The sequence below is a fragment of the Helianthus annuus genome, chromosome 10 (assembly GCF_002127325.2).
Source record: "Helianthus annuus cultivar XRQ/B chromosome 10, HanXRQr2.0-SUNRISE, whole genome shotgun sequence".
Classification (NCBI taxonomy): domain Eukaryota; kingdom Viridiplantae; phylum Streptophyta; class Magnoliopsida; order Asterales; family Asteraceae; genus Helianthus; species Helianthus annuus.
In genome coordinates, this window is record NC_035442.2 from 151,353,508 (window position 1) to 151,369,786 (window position 16,279).

At 38.6% G+C, this 16,279-nt stretch overlaps 1 protein-coding gene across 1 annotated transcript; it reads left to right on the top strand.

Annotated features, from left to right (window-relative positions):
• The first annotated feature begins 226 nt into the window (after positions 1–226).
• On the top strand, positions 227–6,597 carry LOC110885979 (E3 ubiquitin-protein ligase DA2). The gene is made up of 8 exons (XM_022133723.2): positions 227–458; positions 553–604; positions 4,762–4,804; positions 4,895–4,976; positions 5,044–5,158; positions 5,278–5,350; positions 6,130–6,190; positions 6,274–6,597. Exons 1-8 carry the CDS (start codon positions 264–266, stop codon positions 6,595–6,597), a joined length of 945 nt encoding a protein of 314 aa, XP_021989415.1. The 5' UTR covers positions 227–263.
• The last annotated feature ends 9,682 nt before the right edge of the window (positions 6,598–16,279 follow it).

The window sequence follows — 16,279 nt, forward strand, 5'->3', positions numbered from 1 at the left end:
AGAAATATTGACAACAGAACAGACATTCGTACAAAGACTTCCGGTCTCTATGTATCAAGTAAATCATCACAGAAAGTTCTGATCGTGTTCCTTATTGTCTTGCTATCTATCCCTACTTATTACTCTTTCATGTTCTCCACATGTTAAGGTTTCTTACTCTATCTCTATGCAGTATGTTAATAATGGCATTGGATTACCTTTTTTTCAATAAGTTTTTCTCGTTTGTGTACGAGGTTATAGCAACAATTGTTGATTGGTTCTGAATGGGGAATAAGTTGGGACGAAAGGGACATCTTGTGGACGAGAAGTACACCCGGCCTCAAGGGTTGTATGAACACAAAGATGTTGATCACAAGAAACTTCGTAAACTAATACTTGAATCTAAGCTAGCTCCTTGTTATCCTGGTGCCGACGATGACTGTAGTTTTGATCTTGATGAGTGCCCGATTTGCTTCTTGGTTTGTGTTTCTGTTCGACTTCATCCGAAATCTGTTGCTTGAGCATGTATTTCTGATGCATGTATATTTATTTCTGTTTGCTTTTTTACTTCAGTATTATCCAAGTCTGAATCGTTCAAGATGCTGCATGAAAGGCATTTGTACAGGTAAAGATAATGATCTACTTGTGTTATTAAGTTATAAAATAAATATTTCTTTATTGAAACAATATGAACCTTGATCCTTTCATTGATACCCTTCACAATATATAATACAGAGATATAGGCTAAATATGGACATAGAATATTTACAATAATCACAATATAATCATGCCTAATATACGAATGCTATTACACCCCCGCAGTCGAAGCGGGAGGTGACCGAATGCTGAGACTGGACCTGAAATCTTCAAACAAAACCCGTGGTAGACCTTTGGTAAATATATCTGCAATCTGGTATCGGGACGGCACATGAAGAATACGAACATTTCCGCGTTGAATCTGCTCTCGGACAAAGTGAATATCCAACTCTATGTGTTTGGTGCGTTGATGCTGAACAGGGTTGCCGGAAAGATAAATAGCGCTGACGTTATCGCAGTATACCATAGTAGCTCGTGTAAGCGGTAATGAGAGCTCGAGAAGCAGGTTCCGGAGCCAACAAATCTCAGCAACAACATTAGCCACCCCTCTATATTCGGCCTCGGCACTGGAGCGAGAGACAGTGGCTTGTCGTTTGGAAGACCAGGAGATGAGATTGTCACCAAGATAGACGCAGTAGCCACTAGTAGAACGTCTAGTGTCGGGGCATCCAGCCCAATCAACGTCAGTGTAAGCCACGAGAGATGTGGCACGAGAAGGACCGAGAGTAATACCATACGAGGAAGAGCCCTTCACATACCGTAGAATTCTCTTGAGTGCATGCCAGTGATCAAGACATGGAGCGTGCATATGCATGCACACTTGTTGAACCGCATAGGTGATGTCAGGTCGGGTGAAGGTGAGATATTGGAGAGCCCCGGCTAAGCTGCGGTATAAGGTAGGATCATGAAATGGTTCACTAGGCGTGGCGCTGAGTTTGGTGTGCGTGTCAACCGGAGTGGCAACCGGGTTGCACGATTGCATCCCTGCACGAGCAATAATATCTGTAGCATAGGCCTGCTGAGATAGGAACATGGAGTTCGCGTGCCGAGTAACCGAGATACCCAAAAAATAACTGAGAGGGCCGAGATCTTTCATGGCGAACTCAGCTGCAAGACTAGTCAAGAGACGATGGCGAAGAGCGTCGGAAGAAGTGATAAGCAGAATATCATCGACATATAATAGTAAATAAGCTGTGTCACGACCATGAGTGTACGTAAATAACGATGCATCGCACTTGCTGTGATGAAATCCCATGCTGAGAACGTAATCTGTGAAACGTTGGTACCATGCTCTCGGTGCCTGCTTAAGCCCATATAGAGATTTGCGTAAGAGACAAACATGGTCGGGGAAACTTTTATCACGAAACCCCATAGGCTGATACATGTAGACTGTTTCGTTTAAATTCCCGTGCAAGAATGCATTGGTTACATCAAGCTGATGAACCGCCCAACCCTTAGATAGTGCAAGTGACAGAACAGTCCGAATAGTGGCGGGTTTAACAACCGGACTGAAAGTCTCACCACAATCGACGCCCACCTGTTGCGACCGCCCATCGCAAACCAAACGGGCTTTGTACCGTTCCAATGTGCCGTCCGACCTGTATTTATGTTTAAACAACCACATACACCTGACAATATTCATGTTAGCCGAACGAGGTACTAACTCCCATGTACCGTTTCTAATTAATGCATTAAACTCAGTAGTCATAGCAGACAACCATACCGGGTCTCGCAAGGCATCAATTGGGTTCTTAGGGATGGGTCGAATAGGAGATTTGGAAGAGGAAGTGGATAAGTTGAAGTGTTGTTTGGGCTTGGATATCCCGCTCATGGAACGGGTGTGGATGGTGCGAACGGGTTGGCTGGTGGGTTGGGATGGCTGAGCAGGAGGTATGGGTGGCATGGTAGTGGACGGACTAGTAGGGGAGTGGGCTGTGGGGCTGGTACGGTTTGCGGAGTGGGCTGGGATGTGAGTGGGGAAAGGCGGCTGGGTTGAGGGAATAGGAGGGGTGATCGGTTGGGCTGGAGTGGTGGGTTGAGGGTTGGGTTGGGCCAAAGGGTGGGGAATATGGGATGGGCCATTAGGTTGAGGGATGGTGGCAGGGGACGGATATGAGAGGGATGTTGGGGCGATGTGCGGACAGAGGTGGTGAGGGAAAGGCGTGTCAAGAAAATCATATGTAGGAACGGGGGCAATGGATTGTCGGAAAGGAAAGGTGGTCTCGTCAAACGCAACATGACGAGAAATGAAAATTTGGCTAGTGGTAAGGTCGAGGCAACGGTAGCCTCGGTGGGTAGGTGGATAGCCTAGGAAAACGCATGGGATAGAGCGGTTTTCAAGTTTGTGAATGGTGGTGGACGGTGTTAGCGGGTAACAAAGGCACCCGAAAACACGAAGGTGGTCGTAGGTGGGTGTGGTGTTGTAAAGTAATTCGGTGGGAGTGTTATGTTTGGTTTGTTGGGATGGTAATATATTTAGTAAATAAGTGGCGGTTTCGAGTGCAAAGTGCCAAAAATGAGAGGGGATCGAGGCATGGGCGAGCAAGGTCCGAATCATATTATTAATTGTGCGTATTTTTCGTTCGGCCTTGCCGTTTTGAGAAGATGTATAAGGGCAAGAGAGGCGATATAAAATGCCGTTGGTGGTGAAAAAATTTTGGAAAGTGGAATTAACATATTCACGACCGTTATCACATTGGAAGGTTTTGATGGTCGATTCAAATTGTGTTTTAATGATAGAAGCAAACTGAGAGAAAGAGGAGAAGACGTGAGATTTATTAGTGAGGGGATATGTCCACAAGAAATTAGTGAGGTCATCTAGAAATAGTACATAGTATTTATGGCCCGAAGAGCTAATAATTGGAGAAGTCCAAACATCGCTATGCACAATATCAAATGGTTTAAATGTCATATTATTAGACGCAAAAAATGGCAAACGTATGCTTTTCCCAAAAATACAAGATTGGCAAACATTATGCAAAGTTTTATGCGGCCACGGCCACGGTAGGAGTCGGATGGTGAACGGTTGTACTCGGTGGCAGGTCGGGTAGCTTGGGCGGTGAGGGCGGTAGAAGCAGTTTTGGAGGATAACAAGGCCTGCTCGTTCTTGCGGGTTTCAACCTGTATGAGTTGAGAGCGGGCGTTGTAGAACGAGGGTAGAGGGCGCTGTTGAGTGATGATGGTTCCAATGCCCTCGTACTGATCATTCAAACCGGCGATGAGTTGGAGAACAAGCCGTTCATCAGTCACGGCTGCATCGACATTAGCAAGTTGGTCCGACAGTGTTTTTAGTGCTTGACAGTAAGCCGAAATATTGGGGAAGCCGTCCAGTCGGGTATTAGCAAACTTTTGCATGAGGTAAATAGCCCGAGATGCCTTGTTGTCATGGAACAGATTCTCGATGGCCACCCACGCGTCATGAGCCGTGGACGTCTTGTCAATGATGGTGTGGAGAAGGTCATTGGAGATTGTACTATAGAGCCATTGCAGCACGATGGCATCCAAGCGGTTCCAGGTAGCCGAGGCGGAGGAGGACTCGGGTGTGGTCGTTTCAGGTTTGGCTTTGAGGTGGTCTTCGACAAGGTGAGCCCGGCAGTGAAGGGTGAACAAGGTTGCCCAGGATGAGTATTGACTGGACTCGATCTCTAAGGTGAAGGGAATGTGGGTTTTGATATTTGTGACAGTGGTCGCGGGGTGGATTTCAGACTTGATGGTGATGGGAGCGGTGTTCGAAGAATTAAGATCATCGTCCCCCATGATAGGTGTGACAGGGAAGGAAGAGAAATCGGGTAGGCAGGGGAGGGAGGTAGGCGGCGAGTAGGGTTTAGAGGAGAGATACCCAGACTCTTGATACCATGAAACAATATGAACCTTGATCCTTTCATTGATACCCTTCACAATATATAATACAGAGATATAGGCTAAATATGGACATAGAATATTTACAATAATCACAATATAATCATGCCTAATATACGAATGCTATTATTTATTACTAAATAATTATAGTTCTTTTATTATTGTTTTGGTTTTTATGAACATATTAGGTAATAATTAGAACCTACTTATTATTTGTTGTTTTTTAACCGGCGTTTTAGCACCCAATGTATCAAAAGTTTCTTGATCCGCCACTAGATGATAATTTTCAAATGTTTTTTTTTTTTTTTTTTTTTGCTTTTGGTTCAGAATGTTTTCTGCAGATGAAGCCTGATTCAACAATTCTGTCACAGTATCCTACCCGGTTTTTAACCGAAATCATATACAATGATATATGTTTATGTTCTTATGCGTGGCGATTTATATCCTTAACAATTTGAAGATGTCCCTTTTGTAAGACCTTTAATTATGCTGTGGAGTATAGAGGGGTGAAGACTAAGGAGGAAAAGGGGTTGGAGCAAATTGTAAGCATAATTTATCATTAATATTCTGTTTGAATATAGTTGAATTGGAATGTTTGATTGTATCCAGGAAGAACAACGGGTGATCGATGCGAAAATAAGAATGAGGCTGCAAGAAATTCAAGATGAAGAAGAAAGGATGCAAAGGAGACAAGATATGAGTTCTTCAAGTGGAATTATTGTTGGTATGTCATGATAAAGTAAATAACTTTTTAATTTTTTTTTTTGGATTTTATGCATCTTGTTTGCTGTATTTTTCGGTTTTTACAACTGTTTTTATCTGTGATGTTGTCTTCTTCTGAAGGTGAGGAAATTGTTTCTACTCAACCGCTAGGTGGTTCTGTAGTTACAAATCCTTCAGGCACTTGGCAGAACAGGTACATGACTGATTCGACATGATATTAAACAAACGAGTAATTTTTGGGTAAACGGATTGCGTCATAGACGTGTGATCAATACATTAAACATCCGGTTAAAATCGTGGCTAAATAGGTTCAACCCGTTTATGACACATATAATACGTTTAAGTTTTCATGTTAAGTAGATTAATATTCAGCATGACATGTTTGTGACCTGCTTATTAAAACGACACAATTTTATAGTTTTATAAATAATCAAATATATTATAATTAGATACGGATTGCAAGTGTTGGTAGCTTTTATCTTATCCTATTAATTACGTCCTATAATTTCCTAACCACGAGTCATGCCAATAATCACGTTAAAAGTGCCATGTCGCATCATTTGTTTTATTCATATTTACTCGTGTTAAACGGGTTGTGGTGTGTCGTTTATGTTATTAAACTAGTTGCATTTAACCAAGTTAAACGTTTTGTGTCGTGTTGTGTAACCCTCTTGTTAAACACACGTCTGTGCTAGGGTTACAAAATGTCATGTTTGCTTAAGTGTGTCATGTTCAGGCTCAATAATCGTGTTAAACGTGTTGAGTCGAACACGACCCATTTAACACAACACGACACGTTGTCAGCTCTACAAAAGGCATAAAATCAAATTTCCAAAGCTATAAACCAGTCCATGAATATAAAAATTGGCCTTGATGTTCATAATCATTAGACCTTAGTTTAGTGAAAGTGTTTGACTATTAGTCAAGTGACAAAAAAGATCATGTTGACCCGAATCATGATTGTAAATGCAGAAATGATGAATTTGATCTTGAGAACATAATGCTTATGGAAGCCATCTGGCTCTCCTTTCAGGTACTTTAAGGTAACAATGATCAAGATCGTTAACCGATAAATACCTAAATCATCTTTTATTCTGTTATATTGGTGATCATTAGGAGGACATCAAACACCACTATAACTATGGTGATGCAGCACAACTAGCAAGATATGCATCAGAAGTTCATGTTTCAGCAGCTGTAGCCCCGCAGACTGAATCAACGTCATCCCCATTGCCTTTTGGTGGCCTAGCATGTATAATGGCAACCCTTGATCAACACCAAGCAGGGGTAGAATCGTCAACTTACCAAAGGAGTATGTCAATGTGCAACACGCGATATGAAGATTCGGTCACAACAGATGAAACGGACATGATTGATGGGAGTTTTGAAGAGCAGATGATGGTAGCCATGGCTGTTTCACTATCTGAAGCTTTGCAATAATGCATCTTTTTCTCCATGTGAATTAGAAAAGATGATTTCAGTGAATGTAAAAAATTGTTTGCTATTAGTAGTAATTGCAGGATCCAGCCCTTGGTGGGTCTGATCAATATGCATAAATAATTATCAGAATTTGTACAATCAAATTTTGTTCTAAAATATGCATCTTGAAGATTGTTTATCTATGGAGATTTTGGGAAACTTATAGAGACAAGGGGAAACTACAATGGTTAGTTCTATCAAGGGACCACTCAACGTTTTTGAAGTCCTAAAGTGACATGAGAAATAGGCTATTTTTATGAATTTCGTAGTTATCAAACGCCCTTTTGATCCAGGCTAGGGACCGACAATAATAAACTAAATTTACTAAATTTTAAACTATGATAACCACATGTTGTGTGTGTATTTTGTGTACATGATCAAATGTAACACTTTTAGGTAAGAATGTTGTGCATGATGGTAATTGGTAAGTGCCTTAAAACATATAGTTGTTTTGTTGAAGATTATCAATCTCTTCTGATGATAAGTTATGCTGCTCGAATTTCTTAGTCACATAGATGGTGCATATAGTTGTTGCAAATAATGAAATCGATCATATGGAAAATAGAATACAGTGATTTTGGCATAGACTTAACAGGAGCTACATCAGCGAAGCTTGTAAGTGGTATGGACATTCAATTCTGGTTAGACAGCTGGGTTGACTCACAGCCTGTCAGCCTCTTTACAAAAAATTTCCTGACTTATTTAAAGAAGAAAGAATTAAAGATTATTTGGTGATGGATCGATTGTCTATTAATACTGCTGGGCCTGTTTTTACTTGGGCCTGGGCTCGGCCAGGTATTGAGGTTGGCGGCAACAGTCAACTAAGACAGTTGATTGAATTGGTTAGTGGTTCTTGTATGGGGTTGGGTAAGGACAAATGGATATGGAAGTATGCAGCTGATGGCCTCTTCAATGTTGCTGGAATCAAAAAATATTAAGCTCCGTGAAGTTCCCGCTCGAGTTTTCAAGCGGAATAATTGGATCCCGAAGAAAGTGGCTATAGTGGCTTGGAGGGATGATATGTATAGATTACCGATCAAATGTGCTCTGTCTAGGAGAAATATTCCGGTACAAAATAATATGTGTGCTCTATGTGGAGATCATGCAGAAACTAGTGAGCATGTCTTTGTGGCTTGCCAGTTTGCGCAAATGGTGTAGCAGAATATAGCGGACTGGTGCAAGATCCCGCCCATAATCGCGTTTGCTCTCATTACATGAACATAGTTCCGGAGCGCCGAAAAAAAAAGAAAGTGTTACACGCCGTGATTCTGGTGACTTTGTGGAGCCTTTGGAAGATTAGGAATGAGACAATTTTTAGGCATGCGATTCCTAATACTACGAGGATTTTGGATGAGACTAGAGCCATGGCTTACTTATGGGTTAAGAGTCGATCAAAGATGGTGTCAATGACGTGGGAAGATTGGTGTTGTTTTGATATTAATGGTTAGTTGTATGTAGCCTTAGTTTCTATTGGTTATTGTATAATTTGTATGTTTGGCGGGTAGCATCTTGCTGCAATTAATAAAATATTTTTGTCGGCCGTTAAAAAAAAATAATAATACTATAAGAGCTTCCACTTAGAGAATATTCCATGCTTGATTCATGTACTCAGCTCTCTTTTAGAGCTACAAGAGCTCTTCATAATGTTGTTTTTGTAAAAGAAACATAATCGATCATTCTATTAGATTTTAAAATAATGCTTGTATAAATATTAAGAGCATAACAAATTTACTATTATTATAAAATGTTTATTTAGCACACTAATAAGTCTAAACAAGGTGAAGTGCATGCAAATTTATCTAATTATAATAAAACAAAATTAGCTGCTAACTCTATATGTATGTAATTGTGTATAATAATAAAAAAAAAGCTTCTAACTCTATATGTAATACCAATTGTGTGTAAAAGCGTGGGTGCGTGTCGATTTTAGGTTAGCAAACCGGTCCTTTTGTATTTTAGGTTTGTTTAACCACCCACACAAAAAGCCTTATTATATTGATTAGATTACTGTTCAAGATATTAAAAGAAGCCCAAAACTATTTTTAAGCCCATAACTTATGATCGTAATATTAAAAGAAGCCCAACAATACTATTAAGTCCGCCCATATTCCTTGAATCCTTGTATTTATTTATTTTCATGGCACACCACGTTAAATAGGCCCATGTAGTGCAGCATGGATGTGGAATGCAAGCATCTTTAAGACTAACAATATGGAAGAGAAAAAAAGTAGGGAAGAGGAACGGGTGAAAGGTGTTGTGACTAGCATTACTATCCGAGTATTCAATTCTTGTGCAAACGATGTTAAAACAATCCAGGATACGTCGTTGGTGAGCACAAACATGTCTTCTTCTTCGGTCCATGATCTTATGACGCCTTGTTGCTCACATCAACAACAAGCCTTGTCGTGTGACGATGATTGCTTGAGAAATGAATAGATCCAGATGAAGACATGTAACCTTCGAGTAAAAGAAAGTAGACGTGGAAGAAGCAAAGCATTGGACACCGGCGGATAACCATTTAAGACCTAATATCAACCCTAGTTTTTGCAAAAGAACATAGCCTTAATTTTGGTAATTACCTTCATTGAGTGAGTTGAATGAATACAAACTTCTTTTTGGATCAGGAGGTTATCATGGGCCGTTGGGCTCTAGCATTCTAGCAACTATCTATATTGTGAATCGTGTATTTTTGTTAGTGCATGCATCTGTCGACTTAGTCTTATATCGAGTCTTGTTCTAGATAGATTAGATCAGGGCTCATTGTACGAGAAAATAGAAGTTTTAGGTGTTAATTGTGCTGATTCCGCTTGAAATGCATCTTTGCACTTTCAAGCGAAATCTGATCAATTAGGTGATTCCGCTCGAGAATGTTATTCCGCTTGAAGCATGTTCAAGCGGAATCAGGACTCTATAAATAGTGTGTCTCAAGCGAAATCAAGAACAGTTGCTGAATTTCATACCGAAGTGCTGTCGGTCTGAATTCTGGATGTAATCGTTGTTAAATCAATCAGAAGTGTGTTAAAAGTGAATTGCAAGCTGTATCTAAGTCAGTTTCTTGTTTTCCGCACCTGAAACTGATCAAAACTTCTCTGAACGACTCGTTCGGGTCAGCTACACGATCCTACAAGTGGTATCAGAGCTCAGGAAGAGGAGTTCTGCAGATTACAACTGTTTTTCTTTGCATTTTCTTGCTTCTACACCTTCTTTCTTCATTAAAACAAATTTTAACGGTCAAAATTGGATAATTTTTTCACAGATTGTTTAAAACTACATATTAACAAACCCTTGAAAGTTACACGTTAAAATTCAGCTTAAAAATGGATAAAATGGACCTTTGTTGTGATTTCGCTTGAACAAGCACATTGTTGATTCCGCTCGAAAGTTGATATCCCGCTTGAGATTTCAAGCGAAGTCTGGTATTCCGCTCGAATTTCTGGTTATTCTGCTCCAAAAGACCTATTCCGCTTGAAACGATTCAAGCGAAATCAGTAATTTCGCTCGAAATTCCTGATTCCGCTCGAAGTACCTTATTCCGTTTGAGTTTCAAGCGAAATCAGGATCATTTTGTTGAAAAGCTTTATTCCGCTTGAACTAGCTTATTTCGCTTGAAGTTGTGTTTTCAGGTATTCCGCTTGAACAGGTTGTGTGATTGAAAATCTGATTTTGCTCGAAAGGTTATTTCGCTTGAAATTGCAAGAATCATGAGTGAAGAATTTTTCAACGCGTTCGCCACATCTTCAATAACTCCGGCTTCGATTGCTCAAAACATGAATTTGGAAAACGAAACGGGAACTACACAGAAACCCCCGAAGCTAATGAGCATTGAGGAGTATTACAGATGGAAAGATCGGTTCGAGAACTGGGTTCAAGCTAACCATCTAAGATCGTGGGAGTGTATATTGAAGAGATATGTTCTACCACGTACTGAATTGCAAACTAAAAAACAAATTTCTGAGTTTAATGACAAAGAAAGAGAAATGTACCGTGCTGAAAAGATGATGATCAGTTTACTTCAGCAAGTTATCAAAGAAGACATTTTTGTGTTGCTACAACATGACAAGACCTCAAAATCAATCTGGGATGCTCTTAAAGTCAAGTTTGAGGGTAGTGAGAATATGATTAAGAGCAAAAAAGCATTACTTAAGAAAGAATTTGATCTTTTTACTAGTTTACCCGGAGAAGATACAAAGAAGCTAATTGAACGATACTGCTACTTAGTTCGATCCATGTCGATGCTAAGTATAACAAAAGATCGTGTAGAGTGGGTAGACAAGTTAGCTGATGCATTACCTCAAAAAGAGTGGGGTACTTACTTGATGATCTTGAAAAACACGGGAGTCTATGATGGGTTAACAATTTCTCAGTTCATCGAGAAGATTGAGAGCCAAGATCTGGAACAGCAAAAGATCGCAAGGATGAATAGTCCAAGTGGTCAACAAGATGTGAAAATGTATTACAAAGGTAGTGTTCCAGAAGCTGAAAGAAGCCCGAAGATACAAACCGCATTTAGTGCTGGAGATTCATCTGAAAAAGTTGATCAAAGTTCAAACAAAAGCAGTGGTTTCTCTTCATATCTGAGTGTTAATCCAAAAGAAACAACATCAAGTTTTCAGCATCAAAGCTCAAAAACTGGAAATGGTTATGTGATACAGTGCAACATTGCCTTGAATCTTCCAGATGGTCAAAGTTTTTCTGAAGAGGTTGCGAAAGATCACATGGCTTTACTTGGTTCAGTGCTATTATCCTATGAAGGGTTGGTGGCAGGGAGGATCGGGAATCCTATGCTAACAAAGGAGGATTACGATCAGATAGACGCTGAAGAGATGGAACTAATGGACATCAAATGGTGTCTAGCTAGTGTCCTAAGAAGAGCAGAAAAGTTCAAATTGATTACCGGGAGAAATGACTTTCTTGATGCACATGTTTCTACTTTAGGTTTCGATAAATCTAAAGTTACTTGTTTTAAATGCAGGGAGAAAGGTCATTTCAAGAGGGAATGCAAGAATAGAGAAGCGAATGATGCAAAGAATCCGTTCGGAAAAGATGACTACTACCGGAAAGCCATATATCAACAAGTTGGTCAACAGCAACAGCAAGAACCATAAGTGGCTCATGGTAGAAAAGTGATTGAAGATTCAAAGAGAGCATGTCTGGGGAATCAAAAAAACTTTAACTGGAACATTCAGGATGATGAAAGATTGCCTGAAGGTTTTAGCTGGGATATGTTTGTTGATGAAAAAGGAGAGTTTAAAGCTTTCATTGCTAAAATTGTGAAAGAACCAGATATGTTTACTGAATGGATGAAATCTATTGGAGTTAGTGTGAAGAATGAAGATGAAAAATCTGTTTCATCAGAAGAATGCTCACAAAGTTCAGATGAAAGTTTACAAAGTGATGAAAGTTCAGAAAGAGAAGTTGTCTTTGATCAAACACCATCTGATTCTGGTTCTTCGGATGACTGTTCTGACAAATCAGTAGAGTTTGATCAATCACCAACTGATGACAGTAGTGATGATGAGGAAGAAAAACATATTAATATTGCAAAATCTCATCCCTCTCCTGAAAGTTTTCATTTTTATTTTGCAGATCGTCTGGAAAAGCTGAAGGAGAGACGTGCAACAAAAGAACAAAAGCAGATGAAATCTGAAGGTGTTGCTCAACAAGATGAGATTGTTCAACTTGAAGAAGTTAAAAGTGTTTCTGAGGAGATTGTTGAAACAAAAAAGAAATGTGAAAATATGGATCAAGAAGAAGATTCTGATTTTAATGATAAAGTTCAATTTGCTAAAGAAGTGTTTTAAACAATCAAAAGAGTAGTTGAAGAAAATGAAAAAGTTGTAGAAGTGGAGAAAATCATTGAAGTAGAAAAGATTGTAGAAGTCATCAAACCTTGCACAAAGTGTTTAGTACCATGCAAGGAATGTGCAGCAAACGATGAGAAGTTGGCTGAGCTTGTGAAAATGAAGGCACAATTACTGTTCAATCTCAACTATGTGAAAGAGTCTTATGACGTTTTGAACAGAACAGTAACTGGTCTTCAAAAAACAAACTCTGAGAGAGAAGACGCATTGACAATGATGAATGCTACAATGATGATAAAACAAAAAGTAATAAATCATTACATTGAAGAAAATGCTGAGCTGAAGCAAGAGTTGGAGAAGGAGAAAATTGAGAATGAGAGGATCAGACGTTTATTACAAAGTTATTCTAGTTCTGATTATCTTATTGATCGAATTTATCCGACTGTTGCAGGTTTTGAAGCATTCAAAGACAATAAGTCTAAGAAGAAAGATACTGGTAAGAAACCGACTGTTAGCTATAACAAGTGTCCACCTCCGATCTGGGAAGGTTATTCTCCTAGAAAGCCAAATGAGGAGCAAGTCGAAAAAGCAGTTAATATACAGTTAAAAACCGATACAACTGATGAATTACCAGAAAACATTGACATCATTTTCACGTCGTCTGACACTGATCATGAGTCTGAGTTAATCAAAAAGGTGGTCGATCAGGTGTTGGATACTGATGAGGAGTCTGAGTCTGGAGGGTCAAGTTCTTCAGTCAACAGTCCAAAACCGACGGTTAAAAGGACTTACAGTAAAGAATTTTTGTTATCAAAATCAAATTTGGATGATGAAACATTTGAAGTAGCATACACTTTGAATGATTCTGATAAATTATATTCTGACCAAGAGTTTCCAATAAGGAGTGTTAGATTTGAAATGATCAAAAAGGTTTTCAAAATGACAGAAATTAACATTTCTGAAATAAAAGATTTAAATCTTACTGGAAAACCTAAAAAATACACTTCAAGAATTCAACAACGTTTAAACAAGAAAAAGGGTTACAATTTTGGTTCTGGTTTTCAAAAGAAACGAAACCATAATGGTAGCTACAAAAAGAAAGGTTTAGGTTTTACACCACCTGAAAATTATAAAAATGATAAAATTTCTAAAACAAGTAAAAAATTTGTTTCAGGTGGAAGTGCAGAAGAAGAACAGAAGAAACCATTCTGGAGACAATCAAACCAGAAGTTTCTTGCTGAGATGAAAAGAAAAGGAACTGGAGTTTTTCACAGAAAAGATACTCGAACCTGTTTCAAATGCAATGAAGCTGGTCACATTGCATCTACTTGTTCTCAAATGACAAAACCAAAACAGGGAGTATCTGAAAAACTGAAAGAAAAAGTTGTCGATGTTGAGCCACCAACTGAAAAATTCAAAACATTTGAAAATTCTACTTATGAAGTTGGTGAAGGCTCAAAGAAAAATTTTACAAAAAGAAAGCCAAGGACAATCAAATGTGGGTTGTCAAAAAGGGTGATGAGAAGGTCGGCGGTGAATCTGATTCCACAAAATCAGTGGAGCCACAAGTTGAGGTAAAAGAGGTAAAATCTGTACCTTCAGAAGATGATGTTGAAATTCCATCTCTGAAGTTTGAAAATATTAAGCAAAAAGTTGGTAAAGTTGAGATTTCAAATCAATTCTTTTCTGATCAGAAGGAATTTGATATTGAAAAATCATTCACTGGGAATGTTAAGAAAATTTTTGGGAAAATGGTCGAGGGAAAGGCCAAAGGGGTTAAAGATTTTTATGCGACAAAGAAAGCAACTTATAACCCTACTGAACAAGAGTTAAAAACACCCAAGGTTGGTAAAACTTTGGTGGAAATTCTTTTTCCTTGAAACACCTGACTTGCCGGAGATCCCAAGTTTGTAATCGTGGATCAGGAATCGGCATCATTCTTGTTATGATAGATTTTGTGAAAGATTTTAATGTTGATAAATTTTACAGGTGATGGACTATGCCGGAGTTCCCAGGTTGGTAAGTGTGGAACAGGAATCGGCATCTTTCTTGAGAAATTCATGATTGTGATATTTCGATCTTTCAAGAGGTTAATTAAGGACATTAAATTGTACTTGATTTATCTTTCCGACAAGTGGTTAAAGGAGAACAAGGTGATAAAACCCCGACTTTGTGAAATGACACACATAACTAATTTTCAGGAAAAACCATTTTTGATTAAAACAAACTTAAGTGTTCTGAAATCATAATGGGAAAATAGTTTGTTGTCAGGGGGAGTTCTGATTGTTTAAGCCAATTGAATGGTGAATTGAAGCGATTTGATATCAGTTTGTCACTTTCCTTGTACAGTTTGTTTTCAAATTTTCCTAGAAAATCAAAATTGAAATATATTTTGATTTTAGGGGGAGAAAAATTTAAAAAAAAATTAGAAAATATTAAAATGCCAAAAACATTGAAAAAGCAAAAATGAGTTTTGTTGACAAAAAGAGGAAATGATAGTACATCAGTGGACTGTCACAACATGCTAAAAAAATGAAAAGTTAAAAATGTGATAAACAATCTCACTACGGATGTGCCAGTAGGGTTTTTGCATATTTAGTAGATTGTGACGAGATATAAACCTAAATTCAAACTTGCTTATATCGTGGGGAACAACTTCTTGGATATATGGGTAACCCCCGAAATCTTGTTTGAAAGGTCCCTCTTTCTGAGATACTAGGTCTTTATACTCAGTAATATCTGGGGTATTATCCCGGGACTTCTGCTGAATGGAAATTCTGACCTAGTCCCCGTATAATACTTTCTGCAAATGCTTTGAAATATAAGCTCGCCCTCAGCAAAATGATGATACAATAAAATTGATAATCGTTGCTGTTGAAGAAAAGATCCTCTAAAGGGGACACACCAAAAGTCGAACCGTCATCTCTCTGCTAAACGGAAGTTCTGACCTGAGCTCTCACGGTTTCGCATCTAACCCCTTTACAGATATCATCTGTGGTATACTCACCTGTAAGACTGAATATTGGGATCTGGATACGGGAGTATATTCAAGAAGTGGGACACTCGATTAAGTTTAAGTTCTTAAGACATTAATATCGTATCTCGAAACAGTTGAACTTTGTGTGAAAATTTAAGTGGACCAATATACTGACAATCTAAGCGAATTGTTTAGAACTTAATATGAAATGAAGCTTAACGGTGTTGGTGATTTGTCTCAAAAACTGATATGATCCTCTTACACAAACTCACAAAAATATTGTTTGTAAATATTTCTTTATTGTATTTCATTTAAAAAATCCTAAAAGATTTTAGTGTGTTTTAGCAAAAACTTTTGAAAAATTCAAAAAGATTTTCGACAACTGGTGTTGAAGAGCTGATTTTCAAAATTCTAAGTGCTAGACATGATGACCATGTTGTGAGGTGGAGTCTGTTCTTAATCAAATGTGGTTTAATCAAATCTACAAGTGGTTTATCTTTTTTTTAATTGATAAATCATTCTGGTTGATTTAAGGAAGAGTCTGAGTTAGTGCATACATCTCATCTATATTTGAAATGTGTGAGATTTACTTTGAGGTAGAGATTGTGCAGGTGTTGAGTTTGAGTCAGATGACGATTCTGAGCTGGATGAGAGCCAGGGCACGATCTTGAAACAACATTAGTAGAGCCAGGCTGATTGATCCTAAGAAGCTTGTGTTTAGAGAGCCAGGTTTCCGATACCTGAGGACTCTGAATTGAAGAATAGAGCTAGGAGATCTTGTGATATGAGCCAGATTACGATCCTGAAGCAGATGATGCTGATGAACTTAAGGAATGCCAGCACATTGTTAGGGGGAGTCTATTAA